Here is a 26,438-nt window from a genome sequence, read left to right as displayed (position 1 = left end):
TGTGTTACCAATTTTGCTAGCAACTTCAAGTGCATTAGATGAAAGGCAGATCAATGGGCATGACCTGTCAAATTTAAGCATTTTGTAGACCCACTGATTTGAATGTGACAATAAAGTTAATAGGTGTTACTCTTGCATTTATTTATTTTTAAAGTTGTGATTGCTTCAAATACCATGAAGCATTTCAGAGGCCCTGGCTTCAACTCATGCCATGTCATGGAGATCCCATTTCACCTCTGGAATTCCAAAAATCTATCTGAGACTTCCCACTTTGCTGTGGGACTCAGGAGTCATGTGAATCCAACACATACCCCTATTAGATGTGCCTAACTTGAACTTACTAAAAAGGTCCCCATTTGCAATATACATTTAAAGTAGTATCATACCACTCTAAATAGTCATGGCTTCTCCCAAAGAATCCTGGGAACTGTAGTTTGTTAATGGTGTTGAGAGTTTTTAGGAGACCCTCCCCTAGTCCCCTCACAGAGCTACAATTCACAGAGTGGTTTAACAGTCAATCTCTCTTCCCAGGGAGCCCTGGGAATTGTAGTTATGTAGGATGAATGGAGTACAACTCAGTACCCTTAACCAACTACAGTTCCCAGGATTCTGTGCAGGGAGCCATGGCTGTTTAAAGTGGTACAGGACTGTTTTAGATGTATAGTGCAGATGGGGCCTAGGGCTATTGGTCCCTTCAGTCAACTTACAGGCTACTTCACAGCCTCATGTAGTTACTGCACTAAAATACTTTAATTGCTAGTGATAGAACAAGATAGAACCAGTTGCAGGCTAAGTCTGCTCTGTCTCTGAGGCACAAAATGTCACATCAATATGGGAACTAAGTGGGAGAATCAGGAAATAAGGCAAGAGGAGAAAGTCAGTGACACAAAAGAAAAACATAGTTTGAAGGGAACACACCTTAACCAGCAAGGAAATCAATGCAGAGAGTAAGGAGTTAGAGCAGGAGAGAAGCACAGCAGCAGAAATGATATTTATTTTGAAGAAATAAAGACTTCAGTTTTACATAAGTCCAGACTCTTCATTAATAGTAAACTCCTTATCCAACTTTGACTGTACTACGGTCTATGAACCAGACACATCCTCCTTCTTTTTCCTTGTACGCCTATATTGTACTGATCACTGACAAGATAAAAGTTACAAAAACAAAAAGAGGATTTGTCCTGCAAACAGGACGCTGGATTACAATAACCATTTGGCTTTTGGTGTGACCCAACAGGCCTCTTCTGAAGTTCTTCTAACTCAGTTATCTTCATATTCCAGGTTGTCTGAATCTTTTATAAGCATTAGGTTTTTAGTATTGAATTACACAGGAACGGGTGTGTTGCTGTTATTATTATGATTATTATTAAATAATGTACAATATACTTACTTTGCAAGAAGCAGTGAGTGAAGAGGAATTGAGTTATGTGGGTGTTTCTACAAAGGACAAAAAGAAAACAAGCAATTGCTTTATATTCTAGTATTGCTTAATCTTGTATTTTGTAATTCTACAATAGCTAGCTTCCTGCTAGATGCATTATGTGAACCAACAGTGGTCTAACTACTGTTTGCTACTAGAAAAGTACCCACTTTTAATAGGGAAGCTCATAAGGTACACAGTGTGTACGCATGCACAGAGATGTCCTGGGAATCAGTATGAGGAAAGGTACAATATAAACAACACACACACACACACACACACACACACACACTCCTTACATTTATTTGTTTGTTTGTTTTACATGTCAATATTGTTTACAAGGGACGCGGGTGGCGCTGTGGCTAAAGCCTCAGTGCCTAGGACTTGCCAATAGCATGGTCGGCGGTTCGAATGCCCGCAGCGGGGTGAGCTCCCATTGTTCGGTCCCAGCTCCTGCCCACCTAGCAGTTTGAAAGCACAATTAAGTGCAAGTAGATAAATAGGTACCGCTTTCTAGCGGGAAGGTAAACGGCGTTCCGTGTGCTGCTCTGGTGCCGGTTCGCCGGAGCAGCTTCGTCACACTGGCCATGTGACCCGGAAGTGTCTGCGGACAGCGCTGGCTCCCGGCCTCTAGAGCGAGATGAGCACGCAACCCTAGAGTCTCGCAAGACTGGCCCATACGGGCAGGAGTACCTTTACCTTTATTGTTTACAAAAGAAGTGCACTACATATCAAATCTGAGCCTGCTTTCTGCTTGGATGTAGATAACAAAAAATACTTATTATTTTAAATAAAATAGAGCAAATGCTCAGGTACAGGCAGCTCCCATTTTGTGCACACTCAAAGCATGTGCAGGCCGTTTTCTGACCCGGAAGAGGGCAGGGCATAACAGGGGAAGAGTGGGTTTATGCAACCCTTTTGCAAGTCGGAGTTTGCCTGTATAAGCTTCAGAGTTTAAAATCTGTGAGTCCCTGATCAAATGTCACAATAGGTTCATAAGGGAGGTGGATGGTGTCCTTCATGCTGTTGGAAAGTTTTTTTTGAGCCAGTGGAAACTTTCAGCATTGGAACAGGGAGAGAAGGGATTTCTGCTGATTCTCCCTCCTACTGCAGTTGCCTGACTCCACAACCCACCCCACAGTCTACTCCAAAGGGTTGAGGGGCCCTTCAGAGCTTCACTGGAGGTGAGGTGGGGCTGTGGGACAGAGAAAGAATCAGCAAAAAGTGCCTTCATCCCTGTTCTGCTGCAAGAAGACTTCACCGAGTCAAGGACCTTCTGACAGCATAAGGGTTACAATTGCGCTGTTTCTGATCTGGTGAAAAATAAGTGAAAACCCAGGCAAATTAGTCTCCCAGTGGTGCCCTATTGCCCTTTGTTTTACCAAAGAGGCAAAACTATGATGTTCATTGTTGAGCCTTGCTTTGAAAGGTGCAAAACAGGTCTGGAAATTTTTGCTTAGGAAGGGGTAGGCTAACCACACTATTTTTATACCAGCGTTTGTGTTTTGAAGCTCAGGAAGGCACTTTTGATTATACATGTGCTTTTGTGATACCTTAGGAACATAGGAAGCTGCCTTAAAATGAGCCCACAATTGGGCCCATCTAACAATATTTGAATTATGGTGCTGGAGGAGACTCTTGAGAGTCCCATGGACTGCAAGAAGATCAAACGTATCCATTCTGAAGGAAATCAGCCCTGAGTGCTCACTGGAAGGACAGATCCTGAAGCTGAGGCTCTAATACTTTGGTCACCTCATGAGAAGAGAAGACTCCCTGGAAAAGACCCTGATGTTGGGAAAGATGGAGAGCAAAGGAGAAGGGGACGACAGAGGACGAGATGCTTGGATAGTGTTCTTGAAGCTACAAACATGAGTCTGACCAAACTGCAGGAGGCAGTGGAAGACAGGAGTGCCTGGCGTGCTCTGGTCCATGGGGTCACGAAGAGTCGGACACGACTAAACGACTAAACAACAACAACTCAGTATTGTCTACACTGATGAGCCCTGGATCCCAAGGGTTTCAGGCAAGGCATCTCTCCCAGCCTTACTTGGAAATATCAGGGTTTGACTCCCTTCTGCATTCAAAGCAGATGCTCTAACACTGAGCTACAGTCCTTCCCTGCATTCTGAAATGGCTCTTATTTTCCATTTTTTAAATTTTTCATTAATCAGGAATATCCAAAAAGAAAAGAAAAAGGAGAAACTTTACGTTCAGACATTTTTCTTTGCTATTTTCTTAAAGGGTAAAATATGGCAAAGTGAAAGGATATTGTGTTCCTCAAGATCTCTAACTACATTACTTTAACTGAACATATTATTTGTGGTTTTATGGTCTCTTTTTTTGCAGGGAGAATACTGGGTTGGGTGATTCAGCAATTATTGTTGGGTGATTCAGCAGTAATGCTTTTAAACACATATTGTCATATGCTTTAGGGACAGCTCAGTCAGTAGAGCATGAGACTTAATCTCAGGGCTGCGGGTTCAAGCCCCATGTTGGGCAAATGGATTCTATGATTCTACTGTTTATTTTAAGGCTAGGTCTGTTTTAGATCAGAAAGGGCCACTCTTATCATCCCCCTTGAAATACTAGATTTCCCAAGTACAATTTTCAATTGATTTCATACCAGCACCTAATAACATTATTCACTGTTTTTTTTAAAAAAAAAGTTTAGCCATTCTGGACGCATTTCTATCATGTTTGTAATTGCTTTTTAAAATCACACTATGCTCAAGACCAGAATTGCTTATATTTCTGAATATTTCTGCTCGTGTGATTTCATTCAGCACCCAAACAGGGAACAACAACCTTGACTGGATGCCTCACAGAGTAATCTGCATAAGATCTTAGACATTCATCTTCCGAAGACCTGAAAAATGAAAAATGAAATGTTGAATAACAGTGACAGGCCATGGCTGTGTTTAGCCCACTACATGCAAACTAAACTAGGCCTACCTGTTAAACTTATTTGGTCTTTTGAACGATTCTTGATGAAGCGAGGGACTTTTCTTTCCATGTGGGCCATTATAATACCTGTATTTTGAAAGGTATGGCTTGCTTGCTCTTTTCAAAACTCTGGGAGTAAAAGGCTGCACTGTTTCAGTGAACCACTGTGCATGTCTGTCCAGGAGATCAGCAGCAAAAAAATTCTTCTGACGAATTTGAAGCTTCTTCTTTCTGGCATGGCTCAGAACTGGCAGGCGAGACTTGGTGGAAGAAAGAGGATGTTGCGGGAATATACTTCTGCCACTGTTTTGAGTCTGAGATAAAGACCACTGGACAATATCATTGATGGCCTCCTCTGCTCTCAAAACTGGGGAATGACTACTTGAAAGCATCTTCCTGAAACACAGAGGAGAGTGTTGCTCTGTTTTTTTCAAGGATCTCATTCGTCCACTGGAAGTGTAAGTCGGGCTGTTCTGTAGCCAATGCAGAGGGGAGAAAAAACATTTCCTGACTACTTTTGTTACATTGTAGAGAAGGTATTTTTTTCATGTTGCAAGCCATCTTCAGCATGGTTTGAACTATGGAAAGGCAGCATAAATAATTACGTATGTGTGGTTTTTGTTCAGGACTGGCTCGGTTCACGGGTCACGGTAAACCACAGTTAATGCTACATGGTGTTATATTGTGACTGCGGTTTGCAGGTTTGCACCTACAAAACATCACTAGTGGCCCATCAGTTGCATAGACCTGACAAAAACAATTTCTTCACAACATAGAAGTTACCACAGTACTTCACCTCTGCATCAATCTCTAAATTGTATTTGGTTAGATGTTACATGACTTCCTGCTTATAAGTCCAGAGAGAAAGTAGGCATCTTCAGACAGGCAGGTGATGGGTTTTGGGGGCAAGTATATTCTGCAACAGGGACGTGGGTGGCGCTGTGGGTAAAACCTCAGTGCCTAGGACTTGCTGATTGTATGGTCGGCGGTTCAAATCCCCGCGGCAGGGTGAACTCCTGTCGTTCAGTCCCAGCTCCTGCCCACCTAGCAGTTCGAAAGCACCCTTAAGTGCAAGTAGATAAATAGGTATCGCTTTATAGCGGGAAGGTAAACGGCGTTTCCGTGTGCTGCTCTGGTGCCGGTTCGCCAGAGCAGCTTTGTCACACTGGCCATGTGACCCGGAAGTGTCTGCGGACAGCGCTGGCTCCCGGCCTCTAGAGCGAGATGAGCACGCAACCCTAGAGTCGGACACGACTGGCCCGTACGGGCAGGGGTACCTTTACCTTTACCTTTATATTCTGCAACATGACATTGTTGCAATAATGAAGCATTAGTGGTAGATTTATACTGAACCATCCACACATAATTAGCTGCTCAGTGATGTTTCCCCCAATGTTACTGCAATATTGCCATCTAAAGGGCCACTCTTGAACTATAGCAACTATTGTTTTCAGCCCAGCCAGCTCTTGACCCAGCTAGGTTTCTAGTTCCATGGATTCTTTTTAATGCAAGGGAGTATTTTCTAACAGCAAGGATTTCCTTTACTTTTTTTAAATGCATGAGAAACATGCAAAACTCTGCTTACCCAAAGTCTGCAGTGGGACAACTTGATCACTTCAGAATTCTTACCTTGTTATTGTGTGGCATGTTTACAGTTGAGGACTTGGTTGCACATAAAATTTGCCCTTGCCAGGGTCTTACATAAAGGTAAAGGTAAAGGTAAAGGGGCTCCTGACCATTAGGTCCAGTCGTGGCTGACTCTGGGGTTGCAGCACTCATCTTGCTTTACTGGCTGAGGGAGCCGGCATACAGCTTTCCGGTCACGTGGCAAGCATGACTAAGCCACTTCTGGCGAACCAGAGCAGCGCACGGAAACGTCGTTTACCTTCCCGCCAGAGCTGTACCTATTTATCTACTTGCACTTTGATGTGCTTTCAAACTGCTAGGTTGGCAGGAGCAGGGACTGAGCAACGGGAGCTCAGCCCGTTGCAGAGTTTCGAACCACCAACCTTCTGATTGGCAAGCCCTAGGCTCTGTGGTTTAACCCACAGTGCCACCCGTGTCCCTAAGTAAGGGTCTGACTTAGAAGTCCCCAAAAGCTGTGGGGTTTTTTTTAGGTGGGAGCAGGTTTGTCACAATGGCATCACTGTTTCTTGTTCAGGTGAGGCAAAAACAACAGGATGAAGTGAGTGACTGGGATATTGAGCAGAAGGTGGCACTGAGCACAGCTTAGGTCATCGTGTCTATGTTTATGGCAAATGTCTCCGACTCACAGGAACATGCCAGATCACATGGGGCAGGTGCCAATTAGTTTCAGTTGCAGAGTGGGCGAAACAAATGGTGCTGGGGAAAACAGTTTAAATTAAATACTGACTGTGCAATGCCTGGCTTAATGCTAATGTAATAGTAATAAGAAGTTTAATTAAAACAAAAACAAGCTACATTGAGTAAGGGGAAAGCCAGGGGTGCCGCTGAGCAGCGACCAACCCAAAGGAGTTGTTCAGCACACAGGTCCTCCAACCTGGAAGAAAGCAGATTTAAAGCACATTTGAAAAATCCTGGTAATTTTAGTTTGTTTAAGTTGCTGGCAACTGTGAGGTGAAAACTACAATTCCTATGATACTTTAGGGGAAGTAACATGGTTTAAATGTGAGTTAAATGTATGGTCCCTTCTACAATTCTATGATTCATTCTAAATGCAAGATTATCCTGATTTCCCCCCATGGTCATCACCAGACTATCATATGAAACTATGTCTGGAGAACCTTGAAATTTTAAAACAATATAATTCTTTAAATGGTACAGTTAGGTAACTTAGACTTTGGACTTACTGGTCTAAAATGGGGAGGACTTCTTTTAGATGGTAGAGTGTGCTACTTCACGTAATTCATAAATTAAATAATATATAATAAGTTTAAAATGTGGTAAGCCAACCTTGCTGGGCTTCTCATTCTGTTGAGCGGGGCCATGGACCTCTGCCCTCCCCCAAATCCTACCCTGATGGCGTGACTGAGCTCTTATTTTCTTTCCAGCTGCCAGCTTATATTCAAGCATTTATGGACAACCTGGAAGTTTACAGGCTTGCTTTACTTTTTTAAAGGAGGAAAAAATTGAAAGCTGAGATTGTCAGAATTCTTAATAGGAGCGGAAAGTGCCAGCCATAGGTTGAGCTACCTTGGGACGTTGTCCCTTGGGAGCAAACCAGGAAGGCAGCTAATGTTTCAGTGCCTTCAGAAATAAGTCGCATACAGATTGTACAATCAATATCCTCCGCATACTTTACAATTCTCTGTGGAAACACTCCTGGGATGACATGGAGGTCCAGAAGGGATCCGGGACATTTCTTTCTTGTATTTCTCAACTGCTTTAATGAGCACCTCTCTTTTCTGCTGGTCCTGGTCTGCATACAGGAAAACAAGAAGGGTTTGTAAGCACAAATTAAATGGCATTTCAGCTTTTGGAGTACAATAAATAAGCACAATGGCATGGATAGAAGCTGGACAAGGAGTGCTCCTGCAATTACATGTATACCTTCACCTAGTTGGGAATGTCTCAAGTCTATTTCTTGTCCAGGTCACTTCTTCATCCAGCGCGTTGCTAAACAAGGAAATTGGTTCCCCCACATAAGAAGCAGTGATAGCCACCACCTTCTACCATATGTGGTGGACATGTAAGGTAACAAAAGCATTATGGGAAATGATATATAATGAATTGGGGAAAATGTTTAAAATAGCTTTTGTTAAAAAAAGAAGAAGCTTCTTTATTAGGAATTGTAGGTACCGATATTCCAAAGGAGCAGAAAATACTTTTTATGCATGTGACAACAGCCACACGGATATTGTTAGCCCAGAGATAGAAAGAAGACAAAGTCCCTACCAGAGTGGAATAGCAAATTAAGCTGTTGGATTATGCCAAAATGGCAAAAGTGAGTGGAAGGCTCAAAAGTCTGATGGCTACTAGCCATGATAGGAATGTTCTACCTCTACTCTCAGAGGCTGTTTGCCTCTGAACGCCAGTTGCTTTAAGTCACAATTGGGGAAAGAAAACACTGTTACACTCAGGTCCTTCTTACAAGCTTTCCATAGGCATCTGGTTGATCACCGAGAGAACAGGATGCTGGACTAGATGTGGGAGTTATTGTTTTTGTTTGTTACTATCTTATGTATTTTTGTGATTTCATATTGTGAACCACCCTGTGATCACTGGATGAAGGGCGGTATACAAATTGAATAAGTAAACAAATAATCTTTAGGTTGCAGTTTTAAAGAGTGCCGAAACTGCACTCTTCTCAGCCTCTAAGATCAGGGTCAGTCACTGGTCTTGAGCTTAGGAATGTAGTAAGTTGCCTTACACTGAGTCAGACCATTGATCCATGCTGCTCAGCACTGTTAGCACTGAGAGTTATCCAGGGTTTCAGGCGAGGGACCTTCCTAGCCCTATCTGGAGATGCCAGGGATTGAACCTGGAACTGCAAAAGCAGATTCTCTACCATGGAGCTATGACAATTCCCTGCAGCTTGCGAAGAACAAATGGGTTGCAGCGGTGGCACCATGATTCTTTCAAATGCTTTTGAGACAAGTGAAGGAGAAAGGGAAAGGAAGAACAGTGGGCTATAGGCAGGAAAAACAGAGGAGTATTAAGAGACGCTAAGAGGGAAACAGAAGGGAGGGAAGAAAGAGAGAGGTGGACATCACATGATAAAAAAATTAAAAGTGGGTCATATGATATAAGTTAAAGTTGGGTCTAAAAAGGATGAAGATAATTAGTCTTGGTGTGCCTGGTAACAATATCTCCCCAGAGTGATTTGAAGGACATGGTGGTGCCTCCAACTTTGAGATGTTAGAGGTCAATGCAAAAAGTATTGCTCTAAAAGCACATCATCTAACACCCACCAGCCTCTGCTCCGAGTAAGGAATCTTGGAAAAAGCATCATCCTATATTACCTGCAATAAGACTAGCAGTGTTTTGTGTATTAGCAGGGAAATGCTACATGGCATAAGCCAAGAAAAAGCAATTGTTTGCAGAAAGGAATCCACTCATCTATTTTTCCATCCACAAACAATTGCTTTTTGCAATATTTTCATTAGCATTTTCTTCTGGTCATGGTAATCAGCTGTGTGCATTAGTATCTGGCACCCACTCACATTCAGGAGAAGTCGTGTCTGGCACCGTTGACTTAACAGAATTGATTGCCCATCATCACCACCCTGTTTTCCTTGCTCCTGTTGGCATGGCTATAAGTGACAGCTGTCTTCTCAGTCACCATTACTCCTTTGGGAACATATCCAGGGCACTGTATAACCAATTTGTCGAACTCAGTACAAACAATGTGATAAAACAATTTACTCCATGCTAGAAAGCTAGAAAGCTGGATATGGAACAACTGATTGGTTCAAAATTGGGAAAGGAGTACAACAAGGCTGTATACTGTCTCCCTGCTTATTTAACTTATATGCAGAATTCATCATGTGAAAGGCTGGACTGGATGAATCCCAAGCCGGAATTATGATTGCCGGAAGAAATATCAACAACCTCAGATATGCAGATGACACAACCTTGATGGCAGAAAGTGAGGAGGAATTAAAGAACCTCTCAATGAGTTTGAAAGAGGGCCAGTGTGGTGTAGTGGTTAAGAGCGGTGGACTCGTAATCTGGTGAACCGGGTTCGCGTCTCCGCTCCTCCACATGCAGCTGCTGGGCGACCTTGGGCCAGTCACACTTCTCTGAAGTCTCTCAGCCCCACTCACCTCACAGAGTGTTTGTTGTGGGGGAGAAAGGGAAAGGAGAATGTTAGCCGCTTTGAGATTCCTTCGGGTAGTGATAAAGCGGGATAACAAATCCAAACTCTTCTTCTCTTCTTCAAAGAGGAGAGCGCAAAATATGGTCTGAAGCTCAACATAAAAAAACTAAGATCATGGCCACTGGGCCCATCACCTCCTGACAAATAGAAGGGGAAGAAATGGAGGCAGTGAGAAATTTTACTTTCTTGGGCTCCATGATCACTGCAGATGGTGACAATAGTCACGAAATTAAAATGACAAACCTAGACAACATCTTAAAAAGCAGAGACATCACCTTGCCGACAAAGATCTGTATAGTTAAAGCTATGGTTTTCCCAGTAGTGATGTATGGAAGTAAAAGCTGGACCATAAAGAAGGCTGATCGCCAAAGAATTGATGCTTTTGAATTATGGTGCTGGTGGAGACTCTTGAGAGTCCCATGGACGACAAGAAGATCAAACCTATCCATTCTGAAGGAAATCAGCCCTGAGTGCTCACTGGAAGGACAGATCCTGAAGCTGAGGCTCCAATACTTTGGTCACCTCATGAGAAGAGAAGACTCCCTGGAAAAGACCCTGATGCTGGGAAAGACTGAGGCACAAGGAGAAGGGGATGACAGAGGACGAGATGGTTGGACGGTGTTCTCGAAGCTACCAGCATGAGTTTGACCAAACTGCGGGAGGCAGTGGAAGACAGGAGTGCCTGGCGTGCTCTGGTCCATGGGGTCACGAAGAGTAGGACACGACTAAATGACTAAACAACAACAAACAACAAGAAAGCTTCAGAAGCAAAACTTGACATCCAGCCCACTCAGACAAGTACTAGCCCAGTCTTATTGGTGAGTGTTAATACTAGATTTTTGCTGGCTAGAGATGAAGGAGAAATTCAGTTGGCTTCACAGTTTTAATGCAAAGCTAGCTAATTTGCACTTCCTGAAACAGTACACACATCAAGGGGCAACCATTCTTCAAAACCCCCAATTTTGCAATGCAGTTCTCCAAAAAAATAAATATTTTCTTGTGAAGTGAGGGAACAATTAGGCTGTATGATACCAGAGTCCCTTCTAATTCCTGGATCCAGAAAGGGTTAAACGCTAATGGAGGATCCCATTGTTGAATTATGGGCAAGGGCCTAATGGTCCTTCAGTATGGGTCCTATGAGCAAAGAAGTTGCTCTATGCCACAGGGCAAATGGGTGGACCCCCTCCCTCACCTGGCTGATAGTGAGAAAGACAAAAGAGTGTGTGGTTGGGGGGGGGGGAGAGCTGGGTGAGAAGCAGGCAGAAGTCGGAGAGTGAGATTTCTGCTGCAATCCATAGCTATGACTATGGGAGCTCCTCCATTGTAGGCTCAGGTTGTACGTATGTGTAATGAAAGCATATATCATGAAGACACCACAGTTTCCACTGTGCCTCATTCCCAAAAGAAAACATAAACACTGGGAAAGAACCTGGAACTTCAGGAATCTTGCACTGCTCAGAGATTAGGGTGGCATGCAATAATATTAAAAAATGCATACATTATGTGAACTGTGAAAGAATGCAAAAATGCATTATATTAGGGGAAATTGTTTGCAGAAATCTGTATATTAGTCAAAATTACATACAGAATGTGTGCAATAGCAGGAAAGCACAGTAAAATGCTGATGAATCTTCAGGAGGACTTTTAAAATAAGAGTTTGCAAACTGAATTTAAGATTACTAAAAATGAGAAGGAACAAAAAATTTGAGATTCATCCATCCTTATTGCTGGGATAGCTCAAAGTGGCAGCATATGCTCTGCAGCAGAGGCAAACATGCCCCTCTCTGCCATGTTTGTCTTTCTCCCTGCGAAAAATGCCATAGGACCATGACATTTTCCCAGAGACTTGAGGAAATGAATGCCCACAGCTTCTATAAAAGCCACTTCCTGACATTCTGCCACAGTCCAGCATGGCCAAGGAAGGCAACATCAACCCAAGATGGGGCTAGCAAATCTGAGCATGCTTGATTATGAATAACTGGGGTCGATGAGACGCCAGGGGCACAGGTTTAACCCTAACACCGTCCTTGAGTTCACCCTTTTAAATCCTTCCACAGAATGAAGAGTCACCATTTGCTCCTCCTACAAGGAAAAGGCAGCAACTACATTGCTGGGACACAGAAAAATTATGTGATTATGCCGTTGCAGGGATGACACTACTGCTTGAATGCGTTATATCAGGCATAGGCAAACTCCGGCCTTCCAGATGTTTGAGACTACAATACTCACCATCCCTAGCTAACAGGACCAGTGGTCAGGGATGATGGGAATTGTAGTCCCAAACATTTGGAGGGCTGGAGCTTGCCTATGCCTGTGTTATATGGACACACTGCTTGTGGCTTCACTACCTCACAGGAGGACACATTGTTAACCACAGAAAGGTATAAGTGGGTAAGAGACTTACAGAAAAGAAAAAAACACAGTGCCTTTCAAAGGCACTTCACCCAACTAGTTTATCTGTTGCATTTATGGGTGCTATAGAGAGTTTATGGCATGTATGTAGATAAAATCATAAATGGGGTAGATTTTTCAAATAGCTATTTGCTTACGCTTCAATAAACAATGAGTGGTACTTGACTTGAGGAAACTCAAATGCAGCATGGTTTGCAGTACTGTTACTTCAGAAAGACAAGGTCCATAGCAATACAGAGGGTGGCAGTGTGTGAAAACAGGCAGGCTATTAAACTGCAAAAGATTGATACAGAGCGGAAGATTGCTATGGAACAAGCTGAGTGATTGGTTTTCCCAATTGGCTGTATAATCCTTTTGCTATCTGAGTAGCATTTAGTACTGTGTCAACATGCTGTTTCCACTAGGCACCTGCTGCAAACTGCTCATCTGTACACACTTGTAATTCTGATCACTTAACCTTAGAATAAATGTATGTCAATTGGTCTTCATAGCTATGCCTTACCTCCTAATCTACCCAGAGCCAAAACCTTATGCTTTAAAAAATAAGATTTTATCTACATACATGCCATAATCTCTCTATAGCACCCATAAATGCAACAGATAAGCTAGTTGGGTGAAGTGCCTTTGAAAGGCACTGTGTTTTTTTCTTTTCTGTAAGTCTCTTACCCACTTATACCTTTTTGTGGTTAACAATGTGTCCTCCTGTGAGGTAGTGAAGCCACAAGCAGTGTGTCCATATAACACAGGCATAGGCAATGACAGTTCTCTTTCTCAAGCTCTGGGAGGAAGACCTTTCATTGCCTACAGACAGCCACCCAATCTCAAACAACTCCTAACCCACAATAATACTACAACCAGACTTAACACGGACACTGGCACCAGAGCCTGCAATAAACCCAGATGCCAACTTTGCTGCCACATACACCCGGACAACACCATTACTGGCCCCAACATCACACATACCATCTCGGGACTATTTAATTGCTCATCGTCTAACATTGTGTATGCCATCAAATGCCAACAGTGTCCTTCAGCTCTCTATATTGGACAAACAGGCCAAACCTTACGCCAAAGAATAAACGGACATAAATCTGACATCAGAAATCACAAGACAGAGAAACCAGTAGGAGAACACTTCAATCTCCCAGGACATTCTATACAAGATCTCAAAGTAGCTGTTTTACTACAAAGGAATTTCAGAAATAGACTGGAAAGAGAAGCTGCTGAATTGCAACTTATTACCAAACTTAAAACCATGGAGAGACCTGGTCTGAACAAAGACATTGGATTCTTATCTCATTATACATGACAAAGCCATTTTTTACCTTCTCACCCCTTGCTTTTTCCTGTAAGACCTATTGCAGTCATTAAGAGTCGTCAACAGGCTCACCACAGCTATCTGCCAATCACCCATTCCCACCACCCTTCTGAGTAATACCCCTCCCCACCTTCTCACTATATAGAAGGGTCTGGTGACTTCTGTTTCAGTGTATCTGAAGAAGTGTGCATGCACACGAAAGCTCATACCAAGAACTAACTTAGTTGGTCTTTAAGGTGCTACTGGAAGGAATTTTTTTTGTTTTTCCTTTAAAACAGTTTTGTATAGTTTTTTAATCAGATGTGCATCCCCATGATCAAATTAACCATTTGGAGGCAGGAACTAACCAGAAAAGTGTACCACGTATCAATACTGGGAAAGGCAGCAAGATAGTATGGTTAAACAGTCTGGCCACTTGAGCAGGTAGAATTTGACTAACATTAGGGCATGACCTTAAGCTGAACACTTGAGATTTCATATTTATTAGTATTATTAGGGATGAGTTATAGTTGCTTTTCACCTTGAAAGTAGGAATTTGGGGCAGCTGAAACCCCACCTGAAAAGACTTGAATCCTACATTTTCCTGTCACTTTTCCAAACTGCCCACAGTCCCTGTTTCCCTCTTTGTTGTTACTGCTTCATTTGTCACGGAGCAATTTCAATCAATAAAGGGTCACATTCTCGAAGTGATGGCATCATAGTGCTACACAGCCATTGAGCTGACATCGCTATGGGCAAATGAAGCCAATTTAAAATGAGGGCAGTGCTTCCTATATTAAATCATAGGAGCTAATTCTAGCCGATCAGGGATCCTGCTAACTAAAATGATTCTGGGAGAAAAGGAGGGGGGAAATCCCAGGAATTCTCTTTTTTGATGGCTTGCAGCCATCAGGGTTGCCATATGTCCGGAATTCGCCAGACACAGTTGGGATTTGGTTGTCGAAAACTATGTCGAAAATTGCTTAAATGTCCGGGAAAATCTGGAACAGGCCAAAAAAGAAGTGAGGGGGAGAGGGAGAGAAAGAGAGAGAGAAAGAGAAGCTCAACAACTTTGCCAAAAAAAAAAAAAGGGTCAACACCTTTTGTGTCTGGATTTTCACTTTTTGAAATGTAGCAACCCTAGCAGCCACCCTTTTAAAGCCTTAAAGAATATTGGCAAAGCAAGAGCCTGAGGTTTACTGGCCTATTTGGCATTCTCTCTTTGTTTTCAACATTATATTTCTCTTGAATGGTGAAAGATACTAAAATGAAATTTAAAATGCATGTTTAGGACACAATTTCATGTTTCAAATTCAAATATTAGACCCCTTTCCGTTCATAAGATAGAGAGAATAGGTTAACTATGCATGTTGCGAAGGAACTTTTCCTTTTGTCTGTCTGTCTCATTGAAAACCCTCCTCCGATGACCCAAGGTTCTAGTATTATGAGAGAGGAAGAAGAATCTTTTGCATCAGTTTCCTCACATCACGCATAATTGCCAGAAGGCAACTAGCAAAAACAGCAGTGTGGAGATGGAGAAAGAGAAGCCATCCCCTGAATAGTTATCTGGGTGACTGAACAAGTTGATTCTTCCGAAATGCTATACAATTTCATTAGTTTTGATTAATAGGGAGTAATAATCCTACATGGAAAAAAGCCTTGCTGACTTGCTTGAGTGATGGAGATCATTCATGTAGGCTGGATTTCTCTTGTGGCAATTTCACATTCGTTTGTACATTTCTACAATGAAGTAGCAAATAAATAAAGGGCAGAATCCAGTTAAAATTCAGTACACTTTGAATTCAGCGGGAGAGATAAGTTCACGCATAAGCTCTCCCATCTCAATCCAGTAGTGGGTGGCATGATGGGGTGATGCCACTACCTGACCTCTGGCCATGTGCATTGCTGCTGCTTCCTGGTAGGTAGAAGGGGAGGCAAGAGGCAGAGGGGAAGTTGTTGTGGTACAAACAAACTAGCAGGGGTGCCAGATTGGCTCTGCTGCCGTGTTTGCACCACACCGACCCCACCGCCTTGTCCCTCTACCTCCCAGTACAAATTATGCAAGTGACCAGGAGGTCAAGTGAGTGATAATGCCCCCACTACACTGCCCACTATTGAGGACTAATGAGTGCTTAACTTTGGCTGGCTTGTTCCCAAATGCCCAGAAATCCACATAGAAACATTGCTCTGAAATTCTGCAGTCTTAAATCAGCACTGAGCTCCCAAACAATTTACAAACTTAATAAAAAAAGGCAGTGTGCTATTCTAAACTAATTTAATTGACTAATATTTGCCCCACAGAGATTACTGCAGTGAAATAGCAGATAATAATAAGCAAGGTCTCAGCATGCTATGAGCTATAAGCTAAACTGCTAGGCTGACAGAAAAACAATCTGCTACACTAGGTAATTCCCCCCCCCTTTTCCAGAAATATTGGCTTCACAAAACAGTTCTATATATAACCTAAGCAGGCTGATAACTCATATTTATCTATAGCAGATGATCAGACCTTCTGTGCAGCTTCTAGATATAGATATACACTGGCATAAATATGTTTCCCTTTAGGTATGAGTATTTTTTTTAAGGAAAAAAAATCCTACATACTGTGAGTGGTGATCCCTATGTAGTCAAACTGGAATCATACATACAGAAGAGGGATAAATCAATGGACTTGGGGGAAGTCCATGGTTTGCAAAGTACCAACCCCCCCCCCCAAACCTTATTAAAATCCCTAATAGAAGAAACAACCCAAAACAGGCCAGTGAGAGCTAAGCATGCTTAGTAGCCACTGGGAATTTCAATTCAGTTCACATTTGAAGGCGAACGTACATATTTTGCACTTTCTGAAATGCCAACGGAAACACAGCTGATCCCTTTAAAACTCGCATTTCTCTGAATTTTGCAATGCACTTCTCCAGCTAAGTAACATGGGCAGAAATGCATATACTAGGGAAAAGTCTGTGTACGAATGAACATTAGTGAAAACAGATATAATATGCATTATATTAAGAGGAACGGCTTTGCAAAATTGCATACAAAAATGTATGTATTAGAAGTTTGCCCTAAAATAGTAATGAATTTTCTTGAGATCATTTTTTTTTTTTAAAAAAAAAAAGCTGAGAAAAAGGGGGGAACTGAACTTAAAATTGACTGAACTGAAACTGACCAATTTGCCCATCATGGCTTGTGGCATCCTGGGAATATAAATTGTCCTATAAAGGAGAAGTACTAAACTTTGCTTTTGTGTTGTGGCTGACCCAAGCTTATTAAGCTTATTAATTTTATGCGTTGCAAGTATTATTTTTAGCCAGTGATCATCTTTATCTGCTATAAACAAACACAGCATGTTATGTTTCATTAATTCTGCCAGTATCCACAAGCTGAGTGTAATGCTAATGATGACCTAAGTGCCATTTCATTCAGATTTCCACAATTGCAACAATAATCATCATTATAATAATGAATGAACAACTGTCTATTAGTACAGAAGAAGCTGCATGCACATTTTTGTCTCATCTGCACTTGCTTTATATCAATTAGTATAACTCAGTGGAGGCTGGTGCCCATTTGGCACAAAGCAAGGAGGCCAACTCTAGGTGGCGCCAGAGCCAACTAATTCTAATTTTGTCCCCATCTTCCTCCCTGCTAAGTTCTACAAGGGGAACAAATAAGACAAAGCTAATAGCTGTTCCCTGGACTGGATGTAAGCATTGCTTGCAGATTGTCAGGCTGACAATCCAAGAGCCTAAAGGACTAATCTTAGCTCCAAAGCAGCTTTTAAAAACAGAATTCAGTTTACCTGAAGAGGCAAAGACTATTATTGGGTGACTGTGGGATTTATACGGGCTAACCCATCTTGGCTAACCCATCCGCTCTGAGCCCGGCTTCAGCTGGGAGGGCGAGATATAAATAGAAGATGATGATGATGATGATGATGATCCCCTTAGAACTCTTGTGAGATCCTGCATGATCCACAGGAATTCAGTTTCTAAAATTCTGATGTAAGTCAAGTCCTGAGCTAATATGTGGATCAGAATGTAATTATCCATTGGATTCTGCACATTTATGCATTTTGCAGTACAGTTCTTTGTTCAAAAATACATTAAAAATGTGGTTTGGACATGTTATTACCCCTAGGCACCTTGGACTTTACCTCAAGATGGAAAAATAGTCCCAGACCCATTTGCATTACATTTTTTCAGGCATCTCGGTTATTGTTAAATAGATAATGTTCGTTATTTATTGTTATCCTAGCTGCCCTGAAGCCCAGTCTCGGACGGGGAGGGCGGGATACAAATAAAAGTAGTTGTTGTTTATTATTATTATTATTATTATTATTATTATTATTATTATTATTATCATCATCATCATCATCATCATTATTATCTACCCTGAATCTGAATTTAGTTGCTGTATGTGAAGGACAGTCAACACGATGAACTCCAGATGTTGTTGGAATCCCACCAGTCCTAGCCAACACGACCAATGAAAACATAAGAGCCCCGCTAGAGCAAGCCAAAGGCCCATCTGGTCCAGCACCCTGTTCTCATAGTTGCCAGCCACCTGCTGGTATTACAGAGGCATCCCAGGTGGATCCTGGAGGTTGTACACAGCCATCATGGTTCAAGGAGGATGGAAGTTGTAGTTCAACAAAGCTGTAGTCCAACCGCACTTTGAGGACACATTGGGTGGAATTCAACATGGTGCTGTTATAAATGCTCCATCTGCACAAGCACATCAACTTGCCAGACGGAACAATCCCCCTCCCTGTGTACTTTTCTGGGGGTTCTCCCACACCCACCCCAAGCTAATTACCGGGGGGGGGGGGGCAATTGTAAGTCATCAACGACGGCTGCTATTTTTCTACAAAAAGGGTTGCCAGAACTCTCCATGAATGCCTCCTTTGTTCTCTTATAAAATGGCAAGTTATCCTGCAGCATGATTTCTGACAGGATTTCTGACTGGCTGCCAAGTTCAAGGTATTACTATTGGTATTGAAACCCTTAATGTTGTGAGACTAGTTTAGTTAAGGGATCATTTTACCCCATATATGCCGACTCAGTTGCTTGGATCTGCAGAACTGGCCCATTTACAAGTGGCAGGCAATGCCTGCTCTTCACTTGTAAGAAGTCATTCCTTGTACTTTGGAACTCCCTGCCACTTGATATTAGTCAGCATCTCTGTATTCTTTCAGACACCTGCTAAAAACATTTCTGCTTTGTTGGGCCTCTTGAGACACAAGATTTGGTTACACGTTTTACTGTATTTGTACTGTACTGTAAAAAAATCAGTGTGTGGCCCAGATTAAAAAAAAAAGTTTGAGAACCACTGATCTAACTCGCTGATAAAATCTACAGTAGAAGAATGGGAGACACTGGTTCAAAATCTCAAATGATTGCAAGGATAGCACCTATCCTTGAAAAGAACTATGGCAAATCTGCCACCTAGGATCTTAGAGGGCAAGGGATCAAATCAAAACCCAAGATGTGCTGGGAGGAGGGAGGTTTGGAATAGGCAGATCTCTGGCTGAGCTAAACCAGCTGAAGCCAGAGACACCGTTGTACAGTCATACCTCTTGCTACATTCGGTTCAGGTTACGTTCTTTCAGGATATGCCCTGTGGTGACCCGGAAGTAATGGAAAGGGTTACTTCTGGGTTTCACCACTCGTCCATGTGCAGATGCTCAAAATTACATCACTCGCACGTGCAGAAGTGACGAATCGCGACCCTCACACGTGCAGACACGGGTTGCATTCTGCTCATGTTGCGAACAGGGCTCCGGAATGGATCACGTTCGCAACCAGAGGTACCAGTGTAGGACCTCCATCGCAGATGAGCCAGGGCTGAGTGGAAGTCTCAAAAGAGGGGTATTCTGGGGCTGCGCAGGGGAGACTATCCCATCCCAGAGTCCTTTCAGCTTGCTCACATGGCCCGGCAACCCCACAGCAGTTAACTTGGCAAAAAGAGTGGTGCAAGTCAAACTCTGTTTGAAAGTCTTGCTTCCCCTCTGCCACGTTCAGGCCACCTCAGCCAGCAGTAGCCCTGTTCCCGAAAGGAATTTGGAACAAGGAAGCTCCACCAGCATAATTTACCTTGGCGTAAATCACTCTGGCTTCCTCTTGCTTGGATTGCTGTGTAAAACAACATGGGCCAGCAGAACTGCTCTTCTTATGTATCGTGAGAAAAGTTAGATGTGGTATCGATTGGTTAGAGGTGGACGTAGGGCGGATCTACATTAATGGTTTGGACATGTTTCATAACATAGATGGACACATTGTGTTCTGCTTGTAATAGAGCAAGCAGGAACTGGCAATAGGGAAACTGCATTGTTATGGACACAACAAGGTAAGGAACATTTTTACTTTACCAGTATGCCCTGTGATGTTTCAGAATGATGTATCTATTTTTTTTAAAAAAAATTATTAAAGGTTTTCTTAATACAATAGAAAAAGCAAACAAAATAACATATAATTTTTTCAATATCCACATTTTCTTCACTTCTTTGGACTTCCTCACATCTCTAAGTTTTTTGAACTTTACCCAGCAATTTATCACCTTGTTTCAATTCTTATATTATAATTTCCAATACTGTGTCCCTAATTTTAGATAATTTTACCCAAACCTTAAAAGCTTAATTTTAGCATAATATTTATCCAAAATTTGTCTTTTCTTATATTTTCATTTATCTTCATATTCCTTTTAACTATCTTAATGGTGCCATATTATTAATAATCTTACATCTTTCTTAACACTCATACAATTTACAATATTTTTGTAAATAGTCCTTAAATTTCTTCCAGTCCTCCTCCACAGCCTCTTCTCCCAGGTCTCGGATTCTGCCAGTCATTTCTGCTAACTCCATATAATCTATCAGTTGCATCTGCCATTCTTCCAGTGTGGGCAAATCTTGGGTTTTCCAGTGCTTGGCAAGAAGTATCCTTGCTGCTGTTGTTGCATACATAAAAAATGTCCGATCCTTCTTTAACATCCTCTGGCCGACGATGCCTAAAAGAAAGGCCTCTGGTTTCTTAGGGAAGGTATACTTAAATACCTTTTTCAACTCATTATATATCATTTCCCAGAAAGCCTTAACTCTAGGGCAGGTCCACCAGAGGTGAAAGAACGTTCCTACAGTTTCTTTACATTTCCAACATTTATTATCAGACAAATGGTATATTTTTGCAAGCTTGACTGGGGTCATGTACCACCTATATATCATTTTCATAATATTTTCTTTCAAGGCATTACATGCCGTGAATTTCAACCCGGTGGTCCATAACCTTTCCCAGTCAGCAAACATGATATTGTACCAAATGTCCTGTGCCCATTTTATCATAGCCGATTTGACCGTTTCATCTTGTGTATTCCATTTTAGCAGCAAATTATACATTCTTGAAAGTACCTTAGTCTTAGGTTCTAACAATTCTGTTTCCAACTTTGATTTTTCCACCTGGAATCCTATCTTTTTATCCATCTTGAAAACCTCTTTGATCTGAGCGTAATGTAACCAATCTCACACTTTCTCTTTTAGTTTCTCCAAACTCTGCAACCTCCAATTATCTCCATCTTTTTCTATTATTTCCCAATATTTCGGCCATTTGGCCTCCATATTGAGTCTTTTCCGGGCCTTAGCTTCCATTGGTGATAACCACCTTGGGGTCTTATTTTCCAATAAGTCTTTATATTTTATCCAGACATTGAACACTGCTTTCCTGACAATATGGTTCTTGAAAGGCTTATGAATTTTAACCTTGTCATACCACAAATATGCATGCCATCCAAAACGTTGTTAAATCCTTCCAAATCTAAAACATCAGTGTTTTCAAGAAGCAGCCAATCTTTCAACCAACAGAAAGCTGCTGATTCATAGTACAGCTTTAAGTCTGGCAGGGCAAAGCCCCCTCTTTCTTTAGCATCAGTTTGTATCTTGAACTTAATTCTGGGCTTTTTGCCCTGCCAGACAAATTTGGAGATATCTCTTTGCCACCTCCCAAAACACTCCATTTTATCCACAATCTGTAAAGTCTGGAACAAAAACAGCATCCTTGGCAATACATTCATCTTCATAACAGCAATTCGTCCTGACAAGGAAAGTTTCAATCTTGACCAAACTTCTAAATCCCTTTTAATTTCAGACCAGCACTTTTCATAGTTATTCTTAAATAGACTCATATTCTTCGCTGTTATGTTTACCCCTAGGTATCTTACTTTTTTAACCACATTTAACTCTGTCTCTTTCTGAAACCTTTCTGATTCTAAAGGTGTCAATTTCCCCCCCCAAAACTTTGGTTTTCTGCTTGTTAAGTTTAAATCCCGCCACCCGACCAAACTCCTGAATCAATTGTAATACCCTTTTCGTACTAGACTCTGGCTCCTGTAGGGTCAAAACTAGGTCATCCGCAAATGCTTTAAGTTTATACTGTTTCGCTCCGACCTGAATTCCTTCCACCAACCGGTCTCCTCTAATCATATTCAAGAGCACCTCCAGGACCGAAATAAATAACAAGGGGGAGATAGGGCAACCTTGTCGTGTTCCTTTTTCAATTTTGAACTCTTCCGTCACCACATTGTTCACTATCAATTTAGCCTTTTGTTCCGAATAAATTGCCTCTATCCCATTCTCAAACCCCCGTCCCACTCCCATCCCTTCCAAATTTTTCTTCATAAACTTCCATGAGATGTTATCAAAGGCCTTCTCCGCATCTATAAATATCAACACTGCTTTTGTATTGATATTTGTTTGCAAAAGTTCCAAAATGTCAATAATATTCCTTGTATTAGCAAACAAATGTCTACCTGGGAGAAAGCCTGCTTGGTCCTTGTGAATTACTTCATTTAACACTTTTTTAAATCTGCTTGCTAAAATGTCTGCAAATATTTTGTAATCCACATTTAGGAGGGAGATGGGGCGGTAATTCTTAAGTTGTGTCTTTTCAGTTTCTAGTTTGGGTATCAATGTGATGAAAGCTTCTTTCTACGACTCCGGTGCCTTCTCCCCCTCCATAATTTCATTGCAAACCTCCATTAATGGATGTATCAAATAGTCTTTCAATGTCTTATAATATTTGGAGGTAAGCCCATCTGGCCCTGGAGATTTGCCCAGTTGCATGTTCTGAATGGCTTCTTCAATCTCTTGTTGTGTTATCTTATAGTTCAGGATTGTTCTATTTTCCTGAGACAGCCTTGGTAGACCATTCTTTATCAAAAATTGTTCTATCTCCACCTCGTTTTGCGGCCCTTGTGTATATAGTTGTTTAAAGTATCTCTGGAAACACTTTCTGATCTCCACTGGGTTCTGAATATTTCTTCCTTCAATCTCTAAATTTGTGACCGTGTTCAATTTTTGTCTCTTTTTCAGCTGCCATGCTAACAGCTTTCCACATTTATTTGCCGATTCAAAAGATCTTTGTTTCATTAGCTTAACTTTCCATTCCACTTCCTGATTTATCAATTTAGAATATTGTGCTTGGTAAAGTTTAATTTCTCTTAGAATCTCCTTTGACTTCGGTCTCGATCTTAACTTCTTCTCACATTCTTTAATTTTCTCCAGGATCTTATCTTTTTTCTCATTCTGTGCTCTTTTCTTTATAGTGTTCTGTTGTATCAGAAACCCCCTCATAACCGCTTTACTTGCGTCCCAAGTAAATCAAGTTATTAAAGTCAATTATTTAGAACTCCAAACTTTTCCAAGTTCCAATACTTCTAAAACAATGTCCATACAGCCTTTAGTTTCCAAAGAACCTTCAGTTTCCCTGTATTTAGCAGAGTTGGTCTCAAAGACATAACAATGTCTCAGCAAGTGCCAGATAAAATGATTCAATATAACAGTTCCAATAGCACTCAGCTTGTAACAGCACAAAGCAACAAAGTGTCAAAACTTGCAATCTGACAGTTCTGTTAAATAGGCAGTCCGACTGCCTGGGTTTCTCTGTAGATTTGTAAATCCAGCAGAAAAGGTAAAGCACAGTTCGTATTAAGAAGTGAATCACTTAAAGAGTTAAGTCTTAAACACAGCTCCAATAGATGTAAAGATTGATTGCCTTTTAGCGCCTCTTCAAAGGCTCCAAACATCAAAGTCCTTTGCTTTGAATCTTAAGCAGAGACGAGAGACGGACTTCCTGGTTGCGTCTCCCGCTTTTAGCCGAATTAGCAGTAATTTAGCCTCCAAATCTTTCCTTCTTTTCTTACTCACGGGTTGTTGTTTTCAAATCGGATGTTCCCAGGAAAAGAGGTCAGCGCTCACCGACAGCAGCTACGCGGCTTCACTCCACAGAAAGAGCGATCGACTCACAGCACCGCGCCAACCCTTCCACGTTCCGAGACCCCTTACGGGGTCTCTTCTGTGTTTCGGGGGGTGCTTCTGGTGCCCGCCGAGTCCCACGGCCACAGGCTTTCACTGCCTGTGGTTTTCCGACGTGGGTCTCCGCTTCGCCGTAGCGGACGACCCGTTTTTGCGGAGCTCCCCCTTCACAATTAGAAGAGGGCAGCCATTGTCGTTCGCGCCGCCTCCGGAAGTCCACCCAGAATGATGTATCTAACATTGTTCTAATAACGATAAAAGGGTCAGTGTAGATCCAGCCCAAGAACATGCTCCATTTGCTCCTGCATCATCTATATCCATAGATTTGGCTTGCAATGGGTGCAATGGCAGCGGATAAGACAACCCCACAATATTTCCCCCAATTACCTTGCTTTTCCATAGAGACACAACAAGAGTCAAGCAACCCGTGTTCTGCCACAGACAGCGGATAGGCAGAGGAGCAGATTTAATGCCATTGACGAACAAGCTACTTAATGAGCTAAGACTAACTTCCAGATTAAGTTACAGATAGGTAGCTGTGTTGGTCTGCCATAGTCAAAACAAAAAATATAGGAAGCACTGCCCTCATTTTAAATTGGCTTCATTTGCCCATAGCGATGTCAGCTCAATGGCTGTGTAGCACTATGATGCCATCACTTCGAGAATGTGACCCTTTATTGATTGAAATTGCTCCGTGACAAATGAAGCAGTAACAACAAAGAGGGAAACAGGGACTGTGGGCAGTTGTGAAAAGTGACAGGAAAATGTAGGATTCAAGTCTTTTCAGGTGGGGTTTCAGCTGCCCCAAATTCCTACTTTCAAGGTGAAAAGCAACTATAACTCATCCCAAATAATACTAATAAATATGAAATCTCAAGTGTTCAGCTTAAGGTCATGCCCTAATGTTAGTCAAATTCTACCTGCTCAAGTGGCCAGACTGTTTAACCATACTATCTTGCTGCCTTTCCCAGTATTGATACGTGGTACACTTTTCTGGTTAGTTCCTGCCTCCAAATGGTTAATTTGATCATGGGGATGCACATCTGATTAAAAAACTATACAAAACTGTTTTAAAGGAAAAACAAAAAAAATTCCTTCCAGTAGCACCTTAAAGACCAACTAAGTTAGTTCTTGGTATGAGCTTTCGTGTGCATGCACACTTCTTCAGATACACTGAAACAGAAGTCACCAGACCCTTCTATATAGTGAGAAGGTGGGGAGGGGTATTACTCAGAAGGGTGGTGGGAATGGGTGATTGGCAGATAGCTGTGGTGAGCCTGTTGACGACTCTTAACGACTGCAATAGGTCTTACAGGAAAAAGCAAGGGGTGAGAAGGTAAAAAATGGCTTTGTCATGTATAATGAGATAAGAATCCAATGTCTTTGTTCAGACCAGGTCTCTCCATGGTTTTAAGTTTGGTAATAAGTTGCAATTCAGCAGCTTCTCTTTCCAGTCTATTTCTGAAATTCCTTTGTAATAAAACAGCTACTTTGAGATCTTGTATAGAATGTCCTGGGAGATTGAAGTGTTCTCCTACTGGTTTCTCTGTTTTGTGATTCCTGATGTCAGATTTATGTCTGTTTATTCTTTGGCGTAAGGTTTGGCCTGTTTGTCCAATATAGAGAGCTGAAGGACACTGTTGGCATTTGATGGCATACACAATGTTAGACGATGAGCAATTAAATAGTCCCGAGATGGTATGTGTGATGTTGTTGGGGCCAGTAATGGTGTTGTCCGGGTGTATGTGGCAGCAAAGTTGGCATCTGGGTTTATTGCAGGCTCTGGTGCTAGTGTCCGTGTTAAGTCTGGTTGTAGTATTATTGTGGGTTAGGAGTTGTTTAAGATTGGGTGGCTGTCTGTAGGCAATGAAAGGTCTTCCTCCCAGAGCTTGAGAAAGAGAACTGTCATTGTCCAGGAGAGGTTGTAGACCCAATCTTAAACAACTCCTAACCTTCTCACCCCTTTCACCTTCTCACCCCTTGCTTTTTCCTGTAAGACCTATTGCAGTCGTTAAGAGTCGTCAACAGGCTCATCACAGCTATCTGCCAATCACCCATTCCCACCACCCTTCTGAGTAATACCCCTCCCCACCTTCTCACTATATAGAAGGGTCTGGAAACTTCTGTTTCAGTGTATCTGAAGAAGTGTGCATGCACACGAAAGCTCATATCAAGAACTAACTTAGTTGGTCTTTAAGGTGCTACTGGAAGGAATTTTTTTTGTTTTTCCAGATTAAGGGCAGAGGTAGCAACACTTTTGCTATGT

The 26,438-nt window shown here is 41.9% G+C and overlaps 1 protein-coding gene across 1 annotated transcript in view; it reads right to left on the bottom strand.

The window, feature by feature from the left end:
• Positions 1-26,438, bottom strand: part of LOC310841191 (spermatogenesis-associated protein 7 homolog) — a 64,396-nt gene that overhangs the window by 12,209 nt on the left and 25,749 nt on the right. The window contains exons 5-8 of the mRNA XM_083731775.1: positions 7,642-7,763; positions 4,373-4,905; positions 4,226-4,286; positions 1,391-1,437 (exon numbers count right to left, since the gene is read on the bottom strand). Of these exons, the coding sequence (XP_083587901.1) occupies positions 1,391-1,437; positions 4,226-4,286; positions 4,373-4,905; positions 7,642-7,763 (763 nt within the window). The remainder of the gene's footprint in view (positions 1-1,390; positions 1,438-4,225; positions 4,287-4,372; positions 4,906-7,641; positions 7,764-26,438) is intronic.

The sequence above is a fragment of the Podarcis gaigeae genome, assembly GCF_964106915.1.
Source record: "Podarcis gaigeae genome assembly, chromosome: 3".
NCBI lineage: Eukaryota > Metazoa > Chordata > Lepidosauria > Squamata > Lacertidae > Podarcis > Podarcis gaigeae.
The sequence above is the reverse complement of the archived record's forward strand: the minus strand, read 5'-3'. Positions and strand labels throughout refer to the sequence as shown.